The sequence below is a fragment of the Catharus ustulatus genome, chromosome 3 (assembly GCF_009819885.2).
Source record: "Catharus ustulatus isolate bCatUst1 chromosome 3, bCatUst1.pri.v2, whole genome shotgun sequence".
Classification (NCBI taxonomy): domain Eukaryota; kingdom Metazoa; phylum Chordata; class Aves; order Passeriformes; family Turdidae; genus Catharus; species Catharus ustulatus.
In genome coordinates this window covers 72,456,487-72,479,793 of record NC_046223.1, presented here as the reverse complement: position 1 = coordinate 72,479,793, position 23,307 = coordinate 72,456,487, and the positions used below count along the sequence as shown (strand labels likewise).

The following is a 23,307-nucleotide window of genomic DNA, read 5'->3' as shown; positions in this document are numbered from 1 at the left end:
AAACTTTGATTTGCTGTCACAGTAGCTCTTTCAGGCAGAAGTCATATCAGTATCAGAAATTGGATGGTAGTAGTCTCTGAAGCACTTCTATTAGTCTACAGGGAATGGCCTGCACTGGGGATGGAAGTAAAAATGCAAATTCCATCCAGTTATGCCTGCTTCAGAGCAAAAAGAGTGACTGCTGCATAGCAGTCTTTTCCTGTTCTTAGGAAGGCCTTCTCCATCAAGATTGCTCCCTGGAGACCTTAAGTGAGACAGGGCTGGTTGGAGAGAGAAGCTAGGGAGGAATACATACCCACAGCTTCCTTTCCAAGGGAACAACTTTTCCACAGCATTCCTGTGTTGCTGGAAGTGTTTAAATACTGTGCTACCCAGTGTATGTTGTAAACAATATCCTTTTACAAGGGAAAAAGTGCAGTCCACTGACCCAACTCTCACTCAGACTCCATTGTGAGAGGACTTTCAGCCTGTGCGTTTCATCCTCAGGCTTGAATTTACCCTCCTGCCAATGCCACTGCAGTATCAGCCCTTTGATCCCAGTGGAGATGCTCTCAACAGGATGCAAGGGTAGGCAGTCTGGAGAAGCAGTGTGTTTCTCCAAACAACCTACACTTTCCTTTAGGGAGACCACTGTAAGCAGAAGTTTGAGCATCACTGTTGTAAAGCCAGCAAAAGCACAGCTAGAAATGCATAGCCTATGCTGTGCAGGCTTCAAAAGCTGTGAGAAAGGATGGAAAACATCCTATACATAAAGACATTACCTGGGGAAAACCACAGCTTCTTTAACAAAAACTTTCCTTACAAATGTCAACTGGTATTCAATATATCTGCTAACCAAAATGGGGTAAAGTGATTACCATGAAAATCCATCTAGTTTTAAACTGTACTTCAAATAACAGGGTAGTTACTACAAGTCAAGGTCTTCCCTGAACTGCATTGAAATGTATGAGGGACACATCAGAGGAGGTCTAGTTTTAGTATTGCTACTGCTCTAGGGGAACAAAAGAGCTAAACAAAACTCAGAAACCTTGTCCTATATTCTGCTGATTACCATGGAGAGTTCTCCTTGGGACTTAAAACCTTCTTGCTCACACAAGTACAAAACACAGGGTTTTGGCAGTGTCCTGGGGTGACACTAGTTTCCCACTAGATTCTGAGTCATTGTAGACCATGCAGACTGAACTAGGTTGAGGTTATGAGGTTTCTTCCCAAATTTGTCTAAAACCAGGACACACAGGTAGCACTACCTGTGCAATTTAGTAAATACTGGTCTTTTTCTATAAAATAAAGTCATCCCTTTGAAAAAATACTTTAAAACTTCAACAAAATTATTTTTCTCTCTGTTTCCCAGGTATCCCACACAACCCTGTCGTTTTGGAAAACTTCTATTGCTTTTACCAGCTTTACGTTCAATTAGTCCATCTACAATAGAAGAAGTGTTTTTCAAAAAGACCATTGGGAATGTACCAATTACAAGACTGCTTTCAGATATGTACAAATCCAGTGACATATAAATTACCTTAAAATAAACAATCAGGATGGACAGTTTGAGAAGAACTTTTATCTATGGAGAATAAGCCTCAACTAACAAAATCTACAGGAAGCATAAGCCTGGGAACGTTTAGTCCTTAAACTCATTGACAAAAAATACCCAAGTAGATATGATTCTGCTGCTCTGAACAGAATGATTTAGATCATGGAGAGAATGCTTTGTTCTACAGAAAAAGTGAAAGTGGTTGGAATTTGGCTGCTATTCCTGTTACTACAGGATGGAGGCAATTCAGATGCCAGTCATAGTTAACAAAGACTCTGCTATTCTCTCATTTAACTGGCAGATCTGAGACAAAATGTGAAAGAAGGTACTTTAGCTTGTTCAGTATTTGGAACTGGGTGACCAAACTTGGCTTCTGTTGTAACACAAGATGTGGTGGCCTTCAGAATTGTTTTAAAAGTAGCCTATGTTGGGAAAATGTTTTTAATACAATAGGCAACATTTGAGACCAAGTTACCAAAACATTGCTTCTGCTATTATACATCATGAAGTGGCCTTCAGGACTGATTAAAAGGTAGCTTATGACAGCAGCTCCATTCTTCCTACAAAATGAACTGGTGATCTTTGACGCGGACGTCACCACAATTTGTTCAGTTAACATCTCAAAGACAGAAGAGCTTTATACATTTCCTCCCCGACCCTCCCTCCTTCCTCTTCCACACACACAGACATACATTCACACACACACATACACCTGAAAAGAGACAACACAAGAAAGGAAGACTAAAACAGCAAAACCAAATACAATGGAGATGACCGCTTCAGTGATCTGCTGGCTGTCCCGCTGGCACAGTGCTGAAACCAAAGGCAACGGTGGCCAAACTCTTTGTCGATGAGATGTGCAGAGAAATGAAATGACTATTAAAAAGTCAATGGAAGGAATTTTATTTCAAAGAAATAAAGATTGTTGACTGATACAATGCTAACAATTTCCAAAAGTCTCCAATGCCTTTTTAGAAAACTCCAGGTTCTAATTTTGAAGCCTTGTTCGCCTACACCCTCTCACACACAAAAATGTTATAAGCTGCTTATTTGATGTATGAAAAATGTAGAAAAAAACCATTTAAAGATAGCTGCTGTACTTTTCAAAATCTGATTTGTTATTAGGAACTAGCACTGAGAAAGATCAGCACTTGAACTATCATAGAATGAGTAAAACTTTTCCTGTACAAAGTGGATTAACCGATTTGTGAAGTTAAAAAGTTGTACTCATTGTATTTACAAAGAATAAAAATATATTGAATTTAAACTACTTTCCACTGATCTTTTAACTGTTGTACTTAATCAGCTTCTTTCACTGTTCCCTACTTACCAGAGAACAGAAATATTCTTTACTACAATGGATTGTCCTAGGTCCTGTGGAGTTTCCATCATCAGAGGTTTTTAAAAACACGTAAGACTAACATTAAAGGAATAGCTTAAGTGATCCCGCCTTGTGAGATCCTGCATAGAGTTATTTTCTGTAATCCAAATAAATACCAGCTGCAACGTTTCATTCTCAAGAAGGTGACATGTAGCTTTTTCTAGGATACAACACTAAGTGCATCAGAGGTCTACTCCAGTACGTGCCTTCTGTTGCATGTTATTGCAATTTTTAATATTGGTGAACTGTGCAGCTAACAAAAGGTGATGAGTAGAAAAGCACTGCTTCAATTAAAAAGACTGAGGTTTTATTAAGGTGTCTAACTGCATAATCACACCAAAGAAAGGCGAAAACAACTCCCAATCAACAGAACAACTTGGCAATAGTAGGAGGGAAATATATTGTTGATATGGCAATGAGTAACTGAAGAACCATGTATGCTAAAATGACAGGTGGAAATAAACTGTGTGTATTGATGGCTCATTGGTTTGCAGCATCAAGGAATACAGGTCACAAGCGAAATCCTAGCTCTGTTGACTTCCAAGCTCAAAAATCTCACACATTTCAGAGGTCAAAGTTTTAACCCCAGCTCTTTCCATTTGCAGCCTGCTGGGTCTAACATTCTATCTTTTCCAAGAACTAAATCCACAAGATGAGGCACAGGCTATGGGACTTCAATGTATCTTTTATACAAAATATCTTAGAGCACTTAAAAATGCACTTTACCATAAGGCACAGCATGTTCTTAGAAAGAAACCAACAAACTGTTTATAATTCCTTCCTCCTGCACCTCTAATAATCTTCAACCATTTTCTGCTTGCTACAGAAAAAAAGAACCTGATAGGGCAGAAAAATCAATTGTGGTTCTCCATTTTGTGACAAGTTTATGAACTAGAGAAGCAGAACCCAGCGCTGCACAGAATCCATCATAGAACATTCATTTCAATAGGATTCATGCTGCTGTTCCAGAGCAGCAATAAACAAGAACTGCATCCAACCCTGCTAGGCAACCAGGCAATCACACCCTGCAGTTTGCTGTAGTCCCAGTCCCTACATCACCCAGGCTAGAGGGCAAAACAGCATACAGGCAAAGCAGGCTGGGCAATGGGACCACACCCATATCTCATCCTCTTACCTGCAAGACCTGGCCCAGCTGCAGAGCAGACTCACAAGCTGGGAACAATGCCCAGATCCCTGTGGTTTAGGCACAGCTAATCTCAGACTGTCTTGCTCCCATTACTGCACACTGCACTAAAGCACAACCAGTTATACTACACTAGAATGAGGGTCTCTAGCTAGCCTTGAAGGACTGAAGGCTAGGCGAGATCCCAGAGTACTATGCAAATGCCCCGTCATTCTAAAAGACTAATGATCAAAAGTCCTTTGGAAATAGTATTCCTATTCCTTTGATTTCAAGAGTGCAGCTTTTCCCTCTTCAGCTTAAATATTTTGGTTTTTTTTTTCATGGCAAATGATAGAGATTGTGTCATAATCTTTCAGGTTTAAGGTATGGCATTTGTTTTGATTTCTGAAGAAAGCTTCCCAGAAAATAACATTTGAGGAAAAAAAACCAACCCAGCTTATTCTCTATCTAAACTTACATAACGAAACTTCAATAAATTTAATCTTTCTTTCGCCCTTTTCAAGAATAACTCAACTTTTAGGGATGATTCAACAAGAAGAGGGAAATTTGGAAATTATTTACATTATCAAAAACATCTTGAAAAATGACAGCCCTGGGTTGCAAATGGACAGTCAGTTTTGGTCCTTGGTTTCTTGAATATCTAGAGAAAATCAAGAACAGTTAGAGAGAATCAGCAGAGTCTCAGGTATGAAGTTTCCACTTAAATTTAAATTATTCAGAGCAATTATTCAAACACCTATCTATTCAGTGTAGCTAATCACTAGTACTATGTGTAATCCAGCCAGCCACCACTGCCTTGTCAATTCAGATCTCTATAAATGAGATTAATGGTCTTAGTTAAAAGAAGTTACTAATTTTGCCAGCAAGTTTGTAGGATGTTCTTTACAGAGATAAGTGTCATAAGAAGGAAAGAAGCAGCAGAGCTGAGCCTAAGCCAACATGTAGCTATCAAATAGCACAAAACACTTGAGCAGATTGCTGCTTGTGTTCTGGAATCTGCTTTCAAGAACATCTAGAGAGGTAACTTCCATGTCCCATTCGGTAGACTAATGAAGCTTTTCTAGCTTACTTCCTTCTCGTATAAAAGACTTCAGCAGTGCTGCCTTCGAACTGCAGTTCAGCCATCCAGCACCTGCACTGCACCAGTGGCCAAACCAGCACAATTCTACAGCTCACCCCTCCTTTAGTGTTCAGGGAAGTGGTCTCTGATCACATCTTACAGCAGACTTGTATGACTTCCAGTTCCTAATTCTATTTGTAGAGCACACCTACTTTAATCTAGGACTGATGTTATAATATAGGTGATGTAAACATTCCTTTCTCTATAGGATGGCATAGTTTTCACTGGCTAGTGGAAGCTAAATTGATACTTATGCCAAGTAGAAAGGTATTCTTTTCCCAAAGTTATTAAAGTCACAGATCTGTACACTGCCTACCAGGAGTAGGATTCCAACTTTGGCTCCATAACACAGCAACAGCCTTTTATACATTTATATGCTCTTTAACACTTGCAGAATGAGTGCCAGCATCTAAGGGTACTTAGTGCTGACTGTTAGTGATACACAACTACACTGTGGAAGAGCATCACAGTGAGGCTGTACCAGTTCACTTAGCACAGTCAAGCCCCTTCTCCTCAGAAGGCATGAGACACTCCACACTCAAGGTCAAGAGTGACAAAACATTTGAAGTAGTTTTCACTTTTATTTCAAAACTTTAGACAAGTTACTTTAGTATATAAATTCAATTTTTTCCTCTTACAGAATATAAAGATAATTCCCTCATTACTTCAGTATAAAGTGTTTTACAAGCTTGAAGACAATTGCATAAGTGTTTCTCATACAGGATATCAGAAATAAAGCAGTCTTTCTACAGACATTCAGACAGGTGACTATCTCAGAAACAGCATAGCAGTTTAGTCAAATACAAGTGAACACGTGACACTACAGTCGTGAAAGTTCAAGTAAGGCCAAGTCAGTAAACATTGTTAAGTCATGGCAAATAATAGTGGAAAGGTTTGTGAGACATTGCAAGGGGTGGATGGTTTCATAGTATAATATTCTTAAATCAAGGATTCAGAGGGATTTAGCTAGAAGACAAGTGAGTTCTTAAATGCTATAAAGCATATGCAAAGACCAAGCAGTGTACTGGTGTTAGTGGAGACTTCGTGCCTGTTCATCCTCAGCATGCTAAGACAAACTACAACCTCTTAAAATCAAGCATAAGAACCACTAATATTTGAGGAGATGCTTTTAAAATTCAAGTATGTCTTATTTTGGATGGTGTGTAGTTTTTATCTATTACTTCATCTTGTAAGAACATGTGAAGACAACGCTCGTTCTGTGCCAGTGGGTGGCCTGCAACCCTGGAGAGGAAAAAAACAAGCATTAGTGCGAACCAATTGAGCCTACTTGCAGCTATCCTGCAGATCAAGGTTTTGTACCAATAACCTATTGTTCTGCACTTGGGCATAGATCCCATTTTCACTTCACTGTTGGCAACTAGAACACTGTCTAGCAGCAAGATTTATCATGCTTCCCCAGATGAAGTTAGTCCATAGGAACGCTGAGCTACCTCTGATCCCTTGGAAGCATGTTATATCATCTGTCACCTGCAATTGACGGGACTATCCAAGCAAGTGCTCATTCTAGCATTAGGAAATCTAGAGCTAAGAAAGGCAAGAGGATTTTTTTTAAAGGTCTTAACACCTTTGCCATGGTTCACCCTTCTAAGGGCCACTTATTCCCTCAGTTGTCAGAGTCACTGAGCAGCAGCTCCTCCCAGCAGAGCTGAAGCCTGGCTCCAGCAGGGGTTGCGAAGGCTTTCCTAAGGCTTGGGCACTGCTCCAGACAAAGACTCTCTGGGGTCAGTGTCCTGGCCTGTATGGGGAGCACTGCACACATCCTGCGGGTACTGGTCCTTCTGCTCATTGCACATGTGCTAGCTGCACACACAGGAGACAGAGCATGCCTCTTCTAGGAGACACCAGCATGCCTCTTCTAGGAGACACCAGCATCTCTACCGTAGATTTAACTGAAGCTGAAAAAACATCCTTTTAACAGTAAAGGAGCTGAAATTTAATCAGAAGACACTCACAAACTTGGAAGAAAACCACAAGGTACTACACTTGAACTCTTAAAATACCATGGAGACTCCTGTGTAGGTAAAAATCTGAAAGAATCAGATAGCTAAAAGTTCCTCTTTTATGGACATAAATACCTAATGCAGTTTGGTTTGAAAAAAACTACATCCAGTTTGGTCAATCAAGACAGACTTCTTCCTTTAGGACAGAAAGTCTCCCACCATCCCAAGGGCAGCTTGTGCAAGCCTTGTGGCCTCTGTATCTGTCAGAACATTTCCACCCATAATGGAAGGCACCTGGCTGAACACACGCAATACATATTCAGTTCCAATGGTTCAGCACCACTTCCGAGCACTTCTGTGCATCTTCTCCAAATTTATCTGTTAGTGCTTATTTCACCACAGAACATACTCACTCGTCATTGAGGGTGACCTATAATGAGTAAGCGGAGCTCTCCTATCCAGTATTGATGGATTATTACAAGTGCAGTTATAAAACATATCCATCTTGCCTGCTTCTAGTAAAAGGTCAGCAGTCTCAAGCACTAGCTCACAACGATGACAGTCTAGAGTAACTAGGTTGAGTTTATTACCCCATCAGAATGAAGTTACTAGTGTTAAACTTCAATGAAAAGATATATAGGAGAGGATGAGACAACAGCAAATTTCTTCTGCCTTCCAGGAAGGATGGAAAATTGGTGGCTGAATTGCAAGAATAGATCTGATTTCTGATTCAGCTCTTGGTTTCACAGGAATACCTCACTCTGCATTGGCTTTCCCTCAATATTGTTCTCCAAGGTGACCCTTACACATAGCAGTTGCTACTTCAAGAATTTTCATGTATCTCAAAGTCAGGGTGACACAGACCAGTGTTGAGACACAGCCACTCTTGTGAATGTTACTGTACGTAGCACTGATGGTGGTGCTAGTAAACTGGGCCAAGAAAGCTGACTCAAGCTGCATTGTAGTGATTCAGATTTCACATCTAGAGGGACAAAACTTCTCAACAACATCCATCTCACACTCCCAAATACTAAGAACTAGCACCAGTGCACCAATATTTTTCTGTTCCAGTGGTATCAGTTTTCTGAGGGACTCTCTTAATTCCAGAAGCAAAGATCCAGAAGCAATAATGCGAATGTGCAAAGGACCTTCAGGTCTAAGTTCACTAGTGCCCAGAGTACTTGGCAGAAGCCTTAAAGCTTCTACATGGTTCAAAACTTTAGTGATATCTACTTAATGAGTTGGTCATGCCATTAGAATACACTGATGAGTTAAATTGCTATGATTTGTGCCTGGAAGGCCTTATTCCAGATGTACTCAACTCTGCCACTACATCAATATCTACATTAATCTCCTTTTATGTTTCAAAGGAGAAAAAATTAACCAAGAAGTTTTACACTTCCACAAAATCAATTTAGTACTTGCAGTAGGACTGAAAAATGGCTACTGATAAACTGGTCATTCCATTTCTGTCAGCTATATGAAGTTTTTCAGAGAGGCAGGGTAAGATATCTGTTTCACATCAGCTGCTTTATAACACCAATAACCCTCTTCCATGCATATTGCTAGACTCAGCACACAAAACTTCCAGTAAGTGTACTTCTCCATTCAAGATAGAGCTCCAAATCTGCATGGATGAAGGCTGTACTTTACACTCATGACTGTCTTGATTTTACAGCATTAAAAAGAACCCAAACGCATTCCATCCTACTACTGGATGCCTTGGAAGTTCATTCCACTTGTCTTCAAACAGCAAAAAGAGCAGTCTGAAGCATTTCACTGTTCAGAACCATTAGCAATACTTCCAAAATGAGTTAAGAAGCAACTATGTGAAGAAAAATGTCAAAGATTTCATACGGTCACACAGACAGTTTCAGTGAACTAGTCACTTGCAACTCCAAGACACATTCCTGAACTAACAGTAACTGACAACTACATTTTCCTAAGTTCTGGTGGAACTCACAGGCATCCTCTGTTCCTGTTAAAGGCATTACTATTGAATGAGATTAGAATGCCAGAAGAACTGACAGGCTTGAACTCCCTGAGGGAGCAGTCCCAAATCCAACTGGTCTAAACAGCATTGTCTCTAGGGACCTGAAGAGTTGGTTAATTGACAGTACCCCTTACTCACTGTTTGGATCCACACTGTTAAAAAGATTAAACCACACAGGTCAGTGTACAGACAGTGGTTAGTAGCGTCAGATGGTGGAAAAAGAATCATAAGACTTGTTACTATAATTTCTGCTCACCCTTTGAAAGGCAGGGACAAAATCTAAAGTGTCTATTTCAAACTATGTGTGCATACCTTGAGTACTGCTTTTACTTCAGAATTTCAGAAAGATTCTCAGGATGATTAGAGAAAATATGCATTATCACAAACTGATAATAACTCACATCTGCAATCAAAGTAAACTGCTGTAAGCCCAATGTAAGCTCTACTGTTCACTCAGTTGGAAGATATCCTTTCAGAAATTATAAAGTAGTATTATTTTGAACACTATAATTTTAGTAGCAATTTGCATAAATTAACAACTCTAATAGTAATTTCAGCTGTTCAGGTAAGCCCTAAGATATCCAAACTAAACAAGGGATGAGTAATGTTAGTACATTCCACTGCAAGATTACATGGAAGTTAATATTCTGAACCTGGTACAGTTACCATCTTTAGGAGGATTAGTAGCTTCAATTCAATTTTCCAGGGCTGAGCTCCAGGGTTGCCTCTAAATAACTAGATCCAACACTTACTTGTTTATAAATTGTTCAAGAGCTTGCTTCCTTTCCTCTATAAAGGAATCATCAAATATACCATCATCTCCTCGGAAGGGGAGCTGACGGAGAAGAGCTTTTCCTGGTAGAGGTGGTACCACAACCTGAAAGATTCACAGAAGTGTCCTTAAGTGCAGTCTGTTATCAAGTTCATCCACCTCTTCCACCTAGAAGACCCAACTTACCAGTCACATTCTTAGTGAAATAATAAAACATGAGCAGAGAAGAATAGAACCTGCCCACAACAGGTAAGCTGAAATCAAGTAGTTTATCTCTGAATTAACTCAAAACTATTAAAACAAAAAGCCTCTGGCATTGCAGCACTGAGGCTTAATAAAAAAGACTGACACACTGGTTTATTTCTGGGCATTTTCAACCACAGTATCTGCTTTATATGATACATGCTTTATGGCATAATGAAAACATTTCAGCATCTTGAACTCTTTCTATGTCTATGACTTGTATTTAATTTTCACTTTACTCACCTTGCTTTCTCTTTCTAGTTCATTCCTTAGCCATTCAAAGTCACTATATCTTCTTCTGACTGTAGATTCTTTCAGTTTGAAGATAGGTAGATTTGTCTGGAAACAAGAACATAAGCTATTGATTAGACAGATTAGAAGCTTTGATAAGCAGAAGCAAGAACCAAGCTGTTAAGCTACACATTAGTTCCATTTAAACAACAACAGCAGTATTGAGAAACACTCAAGATACAGAAATAGAGATAAGGCTTTAAGCTACATGAGTAAGCTGAGACTGGAACTGCATACCTATCATTTATATGGTATCCCAATTACTGGTATTTTGTCATCATATCACCACACAGAATATCTGATTTGCTGGCTACTTCAGATGTTTCTAAGATTGCAGAAGCAATTCTTACTGTCTCAGGAGTTGGATTCCCAATATACACAAAATTGGAGGTGGGGAGGGAAGGGGGACAAAAGTCTAATTCTACACAAGTTTCTCTTACTGCATTCAAGGGAATGTTTCAGATATCAGCACAGCACATTAACCAAACTTCCTGTACTTTTCTACTGCCTGATACAACATGTCTTCCAACATCTTCAAAAGCAAAACCTGTCAGTCTTAGAGTGAATCCATCCAGGACTGATGAAGATTTGATAGCACAAGCTGCCAAGTTTGGGTAGCTCCAAAGAAGCCAACAAGACTGAGATGCATTACAACATTCAGTGCTGAGCAGATCAGACTATTTGGCTACAGAGTTAAACCAAGCAGAACATGACTAGGGAGAGCTTTGCTAAACCAGGCTAGGAGGCAGCACCCAAACCTAACACCCTTGAAAGGGACATCACATAGGAACAAGGTTATAATGCTGCACAAGACCATGTTAAATATACAGGCACCCTGCTACAAGTCCTTATAGTAACTTGGGTGAGAGCCTGCACTACTTCTGTTCATTCTTGGATTGCAGTCTCATCCCACTTTCGTAATCCAACTCACACATTATTTTAAACATAGACACTGAGAGAGTTCTCTCCTAATGACATCCTGGCTAGAACACTACGAAATTGCTTCTAGGAGTTATGACCTCCTGAAAGTATGACCATGAGCCTGTAATTGCCATACACAACCAGAAGTCATAGAATAATGCCTCCTGTTGTCAGACTGCAAATTCACTAACAGTCTTTGTACACTTTTAAAGAAGACTCTTGAGGAGCACCCTCAGGAAGCTGATGTTCACTTGGGACTACAGTTACCTCTGGCATTCCTGATGGCAGTTGCACAGTAGTTATTCTCAGCTATTGCCTTTTCCTTTTTGTTGTTTTGGTTTTTATCTTGTAGGCGACCTAACTCAAGATCTGGTCACTGAGTGGATACCCCTGTACAATATAATTTGTAGCATGTAGCTATGCTTAAGCTATCACAGGGAATACTTTTGGCTGCTCAAAACAGGTTTAACTGCAGGGATATTTTCCTGCACTAGGCAGGTCCATGACTGTGGGTCATTGTATTGCTGCCAGCCAGAACTGGCTGTCACACAAAAGTACTTTTTAAGTTAGTTGTGTACCTTCACATTATGCAAGTTAGTTCACAATTTACAAGTGATATAGAACAATATTTTGTTATGGTATCTTATTGCTAAATGTTTAAAAGCATTCAAGTTCTCTTTCCAAGGTAAAATGCCGTTGATTGTGCTAACAACTAATAATAAAATTGCATTTAAGACCTACGTCAGGAATCAGGCTTTATAAATAAACACTCTTGTCTTGATGGTAAGAATACTCTACTCAAGAGTGAATATAGCTAGGTTCCCCAGAGTGCATGAAAGAGATTCCCAGAAGTTAAGTACTGGATTATTTTCCTCTGATTTCAGCTATTGTCTTTTTTAACCAAGTTCACCATTACACAGTACAACATTGACTCTTTGTCAGTGTCTCTGGTAGAAAGTCCTTCAAAATATTTAACATACAGGTGCTCACCTGCAGAAAATATTCATTTCTCCTCTCAAGTGACTAAAAAAAGGGATTAGAAGTGGATTAAAGCAGCTAAAAAATGTAAGTTCCCAGGTCTTCAGGAACTCTTTTTCATGCTTCTAGGAATGAAGTCTATAAAGTTAATCTCTAAACAACACAGTAGGCTTACAAGTAAAATGCGGAGGTAGAAGTGCCAATTGAGCTCACTTTACCTTCTACATTCCCTTTTGAACTTTTGACATGCTAGCACAGCTAGCGAGTCAGAGAAAAGCACAGAGCTCTTTGCTTTCCTCATGAGTTCAAAAATCTTCTCAAATGTTGATCATAAGTACCAGAAATATTCAGATTGAAAAGTAGGTCAAAAGGCATCGACTAAATTAAGTGTCTTGCAAGTCACAACTTAACAACTGTATTCTAAAATAAAGTACATGTTTGTTGTCTTTTGGTCTGGATATGAACTAGGGTTCTCTATGGAGATCAATTTCTGAACCTCATGTTTCTTTAAACCCAGAAACCGTACCAATTCTCCTTCCTCTAGAAGTAAGTACTGACAGAGCAGTTCCTAAGATAAACAGCTGTTAGGAAGGATCTATTTAAAAACGTAGTTTGAGAATCCTGTTTCATACTGCTTAACCTATTTACATCTTAGGTCTCCATTTTTAATTCAGGCTATATTCACATCTGAAGTTACTGTACGGGCCTTTGTCACTAAGGATTATTGCCCTGTTTGAGCAGACCACCCTTTCCTTCAGTAGGATGGGCTTCTGCAACTCCTACCACCTCCATCTTCCATGGACAGACAGTTTTCATTAAGTAAGTCAGATGCCTCCTGAAGCATGGGCTTTCATTGGACAAGAATTTGGTAGGAGACAATCCTGAAGAGTCAACATAAACTTTCATTTTCTATTAAATTGTCATTTCATGACCATGCAGGCTATCAAAAATGTTATTCTCTCCTTGATATTTTATGTTGAGTTATCCTTGTTCAGTCACTAAGGTGCCGCCAGCTATTCTGAGCGCTACCAGTGCTTTGGTTGTCTGCTAGAAGAGGGACAAGAAAAAGGCACAAAAAGTCAGTAGTTTCATTTTTACTAGCCTTTCTGTCCATGCTCATTCAGCATTATAATGTCAACTTTCTGGCCTGCTGAGCTGCTAAGTCTACTATCACAAAACTCATGACCCAGTTTGGAACAGCCGCTGGAGCACACCTCATTCCTGTGATAATTTCAGCGTAATTTCTGCAGCAGTTCTTTCTTCAGCAGTGTAATAATTATACCTTTTATTGAAAAAAAAAATTTAAACAGCTTCCTAGTTCAAAATCATAATCATACTGCTTAGCAGTTTGAATGCAAGCCCTCAACCTGAAAGGATTATGCATCATCCAAGACATCAGACAACTCACACTAGTCAGAATGGCAGATAAAACACTATTGCAGAAGGACAAACAAACCAGTTCTGCAGAAGTCCCACGCAGCCCAAAATCCTAAGGCATAGAAAGACACTAAAACAGATTTTGTGTTGCATTGTCTCTTTATTACATTGTATGTAGACACCATTAGGCTTTCTCTGACAACTGTCAAACAGCCTGGGGCAGTTAATGGCCAGTCAGTACATCAGAATAAATATTGTCCAAATCGGTGCCAAGTTACATTACATAATTAAACAACAGGTGACAAACTCAGATCCTTAAGTCACTCTTGCATTTCTCCACTCAGATGCCAAACAAGTTTCTACAATCATTTGGCTAGCGCTCAACAAACTAGAAATGAGAAGCAGTGGTTTCTTGCTAACGGACTTCAGAGCAAAATCTCTATTCACAGTAAACCTGTTTCTTCAGCTTCATTTATGTCACCATAACATATTCTTTGAGCCTGACTCTAAATTCAGGAGATTACCAGTTCACCTCAGAAGCAAATGACAGTCCTGAGAGAGTAGCTTAGATAACCAGGTAATAGTCTTCCAGCTCTTAATACAGTCACTCCCCAAGCTATGCCAGTTAGAAGCTGAAAAATTGTTTCTGTATGCAAGTGAAGAGAATTTCACAAGCAGAATGCAAGTAGTTCAAGTACTAGTCATTACTGTCCATTCAGCTTCAGATACAGCCATCCAATGCAGCCACTCCAGTAAACAAACTACCTTAAATGAAGGAGGAAAACTACAGTAATTTACTTGTTTATAATGAGTTTAAGTTGATAAAATGATTCTTAAGTATTTTTAAGTCTTAGTTTTAGACTAGCTTATGCACTGAGTGGAAAAAGTCTTACAAATAGTCAGACTTGCTCCTAAAAATTTGTTTCCAGACATAAATCAAATGCAAATAGCATTTGGGCTTCTTCAAAGAGCATGCTGACAACTCCACAAGATTGTATGACACTGCAGTCCAGTCCATCCCCACAATAACAAACTCCCCAGATGTTGTTCAGCACAGTTTGAGGTAAATTTGGTTAATTTCTTCATCTGCCACCATAACACTCAGCAGCAGCACTGCATTGCCCATGTCTCCCACTCCTAACAGCCCAAGAATAAAGCTGCACCGTTGCCAAATAACCTACTTTGATGTCATCTTTTCAAGTAGGTTATGGTAGCCTTGAGAGAACTCTATTTCCATTAAAATACAGTGAAAGAAAGCACACAGGTCACTTTTGATAAAAGTTTGTGGCTTTGACTCTCCTAAATTCAAGCACCTTGATTGTCTCATGCGAGCTGTAATCTTTGTCAAGAGTCTTCACTCTGTGGCTTCATTTACAAAGGGAGCTCTGGGCTATTACAGTGAGCAGCATTCAGGGTGGACAAAAAAAAAGTATTATGATTTTCTTAACATAAGAACCTGTTGTCCTTTAGTACAAGGAACAGTAGTGCACTGTTATTGCAGAAACCTTGCCAGTGGTTTGTTTCCTTCCTGACTCGACATAAGCAGCTACTCCTCAATTTCCTACAATTATAAAAAGCAAGAAAGAAGGAAAGAGAACATGCTTTACACTTCAGCTTCTAGAAGTTTAGATTTTTGTTGGGTATATTACTAAAGGAAAGCTTCTTTCCCCACTGCAAAATGTCAGGCTAGAGATTGTTATTTTTCTAAGTTTCAGTCCTTTTAATCAAAAGAGAGTTCTATCTCCCCTTTTCTCCACTTTGTGTCCAGATCTACTGAAGGTATGTCATATTTAAAAAATATAAAGTTAAGACAACAGTGAAAAATCTGACCATGCAAGATTTAAACAATGCTGACAAACCATACCAGGAACTTCTGAGCTTCCACTCTGCAGTACTGGAGCTATGGAGCCAGGCCGTTTTCTACTTTAAAGACTAAGGTAGCGGAATCCTAATAGCAACACAATGACAGAGACTATCATAACCTTTGCCAAATCCAGTGCTTTGAGTTCCTTTCTGAAAAATGAGCATCGGGACACCTGTATTTTTTCCAAAAGGCTTCTATCATCACCTCAACAAGTTCAACAACATCATAAACAGCTGAATTATGGTGTGCCATGGTCCAAAGACTCTAAATAGGGTGAGCCAAGAAAAACTGATTGCTTAGTGATTCTTTATTCTTCAGGTTCCATGCTCAGAAGCCAAAGATAAAAACTGGAGCCTGCTTTGAGGACACATTTGGACAAAGACTTTTACACAATACCAGACAGAACTAGTAACTAGATCAGGGTTAGCAAGTAAAAGCCTCCTGTGAAATACCAAATATTCATTTGAAAGAGAAGGGATTGCTACTTTTACACAATTCAAGGTGTAACACCCATATGGCTCTGATTTGACCTATTGTAATATTCTTATTCATTCCTCATTAGGAATGGCTGAAAAGTGATCATCCTTTAGCATCATTACTGACATCCATCAGCTACAGCCAAATAGGGTAAAAAAATGTCAGTGAATTGCTGCAGCTGCCAATTTTTTAGGAAAAACTAAACTTTTTATATGCTTTTGAGCTAGAGACTGTCTAGCATCCCTGTACCTCAAATATACCAGAACAAAAGCAGTAAGTTAACTAGTTTAAAAGTGGGTCTACTAAGTAGCAAAAAATTCTCTTCACATTTCCAGTTTTACTGGAGCAGTAACACCATACTCTTAAGTAGCCGCTAAAAGTTACAGAAAGGCTTTCAACTCCTGTTCATTAATCTACAGCAAATTTTAACACTTAGAGGGTGCTACAACTTAGGCCTATAGAAATAATCTCCAAAGCTTTATTTCCACGTCTAGATGTGGCTTTAAACCACTTAAAATATAGTTTCATTTTCTTCTAGATTTTGGTGTAAAGCTGCTATATACTAGCTTATAGTTATACTTTCAAATAGGCTTTGTGGCCAACACAAACTATGCTGTCATATGGAAGAATCTTCTGGGGCATAACACAGATTTTGAATTGCATTCTCAAGAAATAACCACAGAAGACATTCATTGCACAGACATTTCACGGACCTGTCTTCAGTTGGTAAAACACTTGTTTTTATACCTTGACTAGAAAGTTAGGGCTTCTCCGTTCTTTTTACATTAGAAGTTACAACAGCTTCAGACCCTTCACTCAGCTTCACAGGGTATTTGGATTATGTACCCATTAAAACAGCCTCCAGTAGTACAACTAGCATTGCTTTAACAAGTGAAAAAACTTTAAATAAAATATTTTCCTTACTGTTGGAAGACATAAACCTTGGCTGTATCATTTATTTCCCCAGATGAAAAACAGCAGAGACTGGACTGCTCTAAAGTTCAAGCTGACACTTTTTCAGCAAGCCATCTAAAAATATGCACGTATCAAAACTCCCGGCATCATATGCCTACCTGGATCACAGCCATCTGTCCTACAAAGATTAGTCATTGTTCCATTTGATTTGGTCTGTTCTGCACTGCACTAGAGTGCAATCTTGAAATACGACAATCGAGGTCTGCACTGAATACACTAAAATAAAAGGAGTGCAAGTCACCAGTTAAACTAATATACCAATAAAAAGTACTATCCAGAGACTTGGTTATTTTATTTACACAGTAAATAAAATTACACAGATATCAATGCCAAACTAGTTCAGCACCTTTGGACCAGCCTTTTGAACCTAGTTTAATTACAAACCTCTATAGAAAAAAACAGCTGCTCAAAAGTAAATCCACTATCCTTGTTTTTGAAGTTTCTTTCACCCGAACTATTCTACTTCTCTGTCTCCCTAATCAGTGTCCTTGGAAATTCTTACCCTTCCAGTTGTCCTTTACTGAATTACTGCTTGAAGAAATAGTTAATGTTTGAAAGGGTGCAGTAACCAGGCTGTAGGACAGAAAAACCTGAATCAATGCATTTTTATTCTTTGCACAGGGATCTGAAAATACCTAACTGGTAGCCGTGTCTAGAATGGGTTTTACTACAGTTAGAGAAGACTTGCAGTATTATGCAAGATTTGTAGTAGTAGAGAAATAGAGAATTACTGCTGATTATGCATCCATAAACACATCCCCACTGAGTCAGTGTTTAGTCATGACTCCACCACAAGCTTCCACTATTAAACTGTACAATGCTGAAGTCAACTACAGGAAGGGCAGATTTGATTCTTTTCATGGTGGGGGAAGAATCTGCAGCTTCAAACCCTGCCAAACATGAAGGATAGGACACTTGGACCTGTTCAAGAAGAAAACATTTCAAAAACACAAAAACATTTCAAGAGCACCACTTTGCAAGACAAGTGCTTTCTGAGCAAGTTTCAGTTCATCTTCTGTCTTGCTCTGATTTGATCACAGAAGCCAGACTTCAATCAGCTAATCACAAGTCAGACCACTATAAACATGCTGAAATGTAAATATTATATCCAAACTAGGTCTTGAAAAAATTGGTTAAGTGGAGAACAGGATCTTCAAAAGCAACTCGAGCTCAGCAGTACTCAGATAAACTTCCTCAATCCCTTGAAACCAATACTATTCTTAATACTGCAGGCACTTCACAGTCTGTGTACTCATTTCCTTCCCCACACTGGACCTACACAGTTGAACACCTCTGCAGGTCTACAGAAGTCTTTCTGCAGAAGACACAGGAAACCTGACTGGTGCCCTAAAGAACACTGGTACCATCCAACTATTGCACTTCACAACGGAAGCACAGCAAGACATTCCCTTTCTACACCCCAAGACAAGCAAGTGAATATGGAATATCAAAAAGCTAAGGCATACCTTAGTGCCAAGTTTAATAATACTGATTAGAGGCAAGAGGCCACTGAACTTTAGAGAACAGAGCTAAGATGACAAAGGCTTTTAGATTGGCTTTGGTTTGACAAAAAAAGAATTCTTTAACTACTTGGACTAATTGCTCCTGTAACAGGTATTTCATTATACTTCGACTGTCAGTTTAAATATCAATGACTTCTCTGCAAGTTCTCACTAACCATAAACAGATGATTTAACCTTTCACTCTAAGTGACAAACCCAGCCAAAACAGGCAGCAGAGAAGTCACTTTTACTTCTACAGAGACAAAAACAGATGAAGTAGTGTTAACAGTTTATTTCCAGATCACTGAATATTCTGAGTTCAAAGGGATCCACAAGGATCATGAAGTCCAACTCTTATGTGAACAGCCCATATGGGGATTGAATCCACAAGACCGGTGCTATTTAGCACCATGCTCTAACCAACTGAGCTATTCTCAGGGTTGCCAAAGGGATATTCGCCAAAATGTAACAAGTTCCGGGATACCCATATGCTTTGCTGACAGTATTCTAACCAAAATGCTTATCTCCTATGGCACTGCCTTTACAATGGGTGTATGGCCATGACATGTGACATCAGTCAGTGGATCAGAGTCAGCTTGCAAAGCTTAAGTCTTGCCTCCTTAAAAGATTTAACAACTGAAGCTATTGCACAGAATCTGCTTGAGCAAAGACCTTCCTTTTGACCCACTTATCAAGAAAACTATGTCTCAACGATAGTAGAAGACAAATGATACCTGGAACTCGACTGAGGACTACAACATGCTGTAGGATGCTAATATGATAATTGTGATTTGTTCTATGTTTGCTTCCTGGAATTCAGAGAGAGAACTGGCTTTTAGTCTGCAAATAGTAACAGGTATTCCCATGCCCTCACTCAAGAGTATTGACTTGAACAAACCCACCCTGAAAAGGCTTAATAATAAGAAGAGCTAATAAAGACTTATGAGAAATAGCATGCAGGGGGATTTACACTGAGAATTTGACTTTTGGTTCACATTTTTCCTCAAGAGGTAAGGGCAATGAAGTAGTTTACTGTATTTCTTTAGCAAGCAGTCTAGTTGATTATGCTAGTTTTAAAAGCTGCACATTCACCATATTGTGATCATCTAGATACCTTCAGATGAGACAAGTACCTCATCAAATTTTATTTTGCCAGACAAAGCACTTTAGAGCTTTATACCCAACTGCATTATTCCCAGTCTAGCTCACCCTAAGCCTTCACACACAAAGGACACCTCAGAATGGTACAAATGTACTGCCTGATGCTGCTGATGGAAAACAAATTCTCAAGTACCCTATCAAAAACATGACCCACGCAAATTTGCTATTTTAGCACAGCAGGATTGCATTTTCTACCACTTATTTCTGAACAAGATATTTGACTTTCATTGCTAGGCTGCATTGTAGTGGCACACTGCCACATTGTGTGCCTTATAGTGGTTGCTACAGTGGAAAACTTTTTGTCATCACCTTGTCCAGCTTGCCAAGAGCAGACTGTTATTTAACGCACAGACTCAGACTCAGAAAAGTCAATACTTTGGCCAGCCACCCATCTGTGAAGTAAGCTGCCTGGACAGAAGTGCTGCACAGGGTCTACCTGCAGCGCTCCTCTCAAGACTCCTAAAATGCTTGTCGAAGCACCATACATCTACCCCAACACACAGCCACACTGCACAGAGGCACTCATTGTGACAAGCCTTCCTAAGATCCAAAACACTCCTGGCCCTGCTTACAAAGTAGCATACTGCTGAGCAGTCTACCCTAAACTTCAGAGTTCCCCATCAGGCTGACTTCCACCAGAACTTGATGAGTACAGCATTACAAGAACTAAAGCATGAAGTTGTTCCACTTGCTGCTTTCCAGACAACAGATATGCTTCAACTGCAGTACCAGCAGAAAGCTTGCCAATAAAAGCTTTGGGGAAACTGCAGTATTTCACACACATGTTTTGCAAGATACTTTTAATCAGATATCAGTTCAAGAGTCTGCCAGCAAGTTCAGTCTTTACAAAAAACCTCAAAAGTGAAGCTTTGAGATTCAGACAAAGATAGAATTACAGAGTCTGTAAACACATGACAATGGTACAAGTGTAATTGTCTAAACGCAAACTTGAATTTCAGTGTCCTCTCTGACAATGTTTCTGGCTTAGAATGATCTCCAGCTGTAACATGAGGCTGCTGTCCTTTAGCTTTCGCCAGAATTTGGCAGCAGTTAAGCCACCCATTTCTGCACACTTAACATTTTACTGTTGGTGCTACTTGAAGACACAGCTCTCCAGACATGATACAGGTAACTCACACCATCTTCTCAGGTTTGCTCAGCCGCTACCAGCACTGCCAGGGGAAACTACACATCAGCTGCTACTTTCTTACTTTCTGTGACCACAGGCAGTCATCAAACCACAGAGGCCAGCTGGTGACCATTGTTAGCCACATCTAACAAGCAGCTTATGATACTAGGCCTATCTTCCACAAATACAATACCACAGCAATCCATGTTTGAATTCTTCCCCTATGCTGAAATCTGCGTATTAGTGACATGGTCCATGTTCTGCTGAGAAGCAGTTAGTTAATACAAGTTTAGACAGTGAAAATAACTCTGCATGACTTGTACTATGTGCTCTGTAGCCTTTCAGCACATAAAACTCAATTTTGCAGTTCATGGTAGCTATGAACTATGTGTACAGCTGTGGACAACTGGAAAGGGAATGATCAAAGAGACAGTCCTGTAAACCAGCATGTACAGATGCAAGCAAGGAAGGTGGAGGATGCAATGTTTACATAGCACTCAGGCTGGGAGGAAGAACAGAGGAAGGTCACACTACTATCACAGTTTACATTTGTTCAAATCATTCTTGGTCTTTGTTACAACAGGAATCCAGAATTTTCTGCCCAAAAACCAGGTGGGCTAAGACTAATCTGTCTCAAAACCCATTTTTCTGCTTCTCTTTCTGATGAAGAACTTCAGTATAGTATTTTTAAAAACTGTTATTTTTTAATGACAGAAAATTAGACCTAATTCCCAAGGCTGTATCATGGCCAAGTCCCCTTTAGATCATCTTCCCTGGATCCAGCCATTCCAAACGCTCAGTCTCATGGAAAGAAACGTCATCAGGAACCTGAGGTGCAAACACTTTCCAGCAAGGTAGAATTACATCTTTCTTCTAAATGGATTACTAGGGTTCTGATAAGAGCAGTGCAATGCAACACAAATCTGCAAGTTCTAGTCTGACCTCACACAGAGGTCAAACTTAGGGTACAAGCGTATTAGTTTATTCTTCCTGCCTCATTGACATATCCTGAAACACAGAAATAGCTACCGAACACGACAATTTATAAGCATAAGAAATAAAAAAGTATCCTCCCTAGCAGCTTTAGATTTCAGCTGATTTTGCTTTTTTAAGTAAGGTTACACTAAACTGGGGACTTAGACCTTTAAAACCAGAAAATTCACACAAGGTTAAGACCTGTCTGGTGAATTTTAGTGACCAAGGCAGCAGCCCTCAGCTGTATCCCTCGCTGTTGCGAAGAGCTCCTATTGCAGAGTATGTGTGCAGGGAGTCAATGAAGCTTCAACCTTTATTACTGACTGTAACAACTGACCAGGTTCAATCAGTTGTAATAGAGTAAAGCTATACAAGGTAGCAGACTCAACAGCGAGCTATAAAAAACAGGCCATCTACAAGTACTCGGCTTTCTCAACCCAGCTCATTTCTGGCAATGCAGACCAAAAAGGGTTCCCTGCCTCAAAGCCCTATCAGCCACGGGCAAGTGCTGTAGACACTGCAATTTTTGACCTCTGGGTCCTGTTTATGAAACTAGAAAGGCCAGGGAACACAGTAATAACTTCACATAGCTTTTCTTCAGCTCAAGACTACCAGCCTTTAGGGCAAGTCACTGAACACAGTCCTTCCAGCTAGGAAGGATTCTAGTGTTACTAAGAAGTATTTGACAGCAGCACATAATGAGAAACAGCCCTATTTGTTAGGCACAATTTTATTTCAGGTATGAAAGAAAACAGAAAGCCCTCCCACCTTTATCACTTCAGCTGGCTCTTATCTAGCACGTGTACCCACTAGACTTATTTACACCTTCTCTATGTACTTTTTCAGGCCGCTGGAATCCTGAACTTGACCTCCTCCTCAGGGCAGATCCACCCTTATTACTCCATCTCAGAGAGTGGAGTCTGCTCTCCTCTATCCACCTGGAGACAGACAAGCAACCGCTCACAGTACAGCGGTATTTCAGTCTGAGGACAAGCTGCACACAGCAGAGCCGAAAGAGCACTTGTCCTTTGGTTATCTGAACCGAGCTGCATCGCTACCAGGAGCCCGTCACAGAGTTATCAACCCCAGGCTGAGGATGGAAAGCCCACTGCGGCTCTGCCACCGCCTCCCACCGCAGCAGCCGTGACACGGGTCCTGAAGGACACGGCGGCGGGTGCCCGTCACTGCCACCGGCCAGCCCCGGGCGACACGAGAGCCCGACACCGCCAACCCGGCTCCCGGGCCGGGCCGGCGCTGCTCCTCACCTTGACGCGGATCTCGTAGGTGGTGAAGCGGCCGCGGCCCACCCCCACCGTCTGAGGGTTGCCCACGTCGATCTCCAGGAAGTTGCTGGGCGGCCCGTAGGCGTCGTTGAGATTCTGGGGCTTGCTGATCAGCCGCCGGGTGTCCGCGATCGTCTCGGCCATGGCGGAGCGGGCGCCTTCTCCCCTGAGCCAGCGACCGAGCCCCAAGCGCCGCTGCCTCCGCCGCCCGCGCCGCCCGCCCCGC

The 23,307-nt window shown here is 40.3% G+C and overlaps 2 protein-coding genes across 2 annotated transcripts in view; one reads left to right on the top strand and one right to left on the bottom strand.

The window, feature by feature from the left end:
- The window catches only part of NR2E1 (nuclear receptor subfamily 2 group E member 1), a 21,400-nt gene extending 15,384 nt beyond the window's left edge, over positions 1-6,016 (top strand). The window contains exon 9 of the mRNA XM_033053803.1: positions 1,352-6,016. Coding sequence (XP_032909694.1) covers positions 1,352-1,514 — 163 coding nt within the window. The 3' untranslated portion in view covers positions 1,515-6,016. The remainder of the gene's footprint in view (positions 1-1,351) is intronic.
- SNX3 (sorting nexin 3) lies at positions 5,741-23,307 on the bottom strand. Its single transcript, XM_033053804.1, is given in 5 exon segments — positions 5,741-6,348; positions 6,350-6,421; positions 9,886-10,010; positions 10,392-10,487; positions 23,064-23,307. Coding segments are annotated over 5 exon segments (477 nt in total). The 5' UTR covers positions 23,226-23,307; the 3' UTR covers positions 5,741-6,326.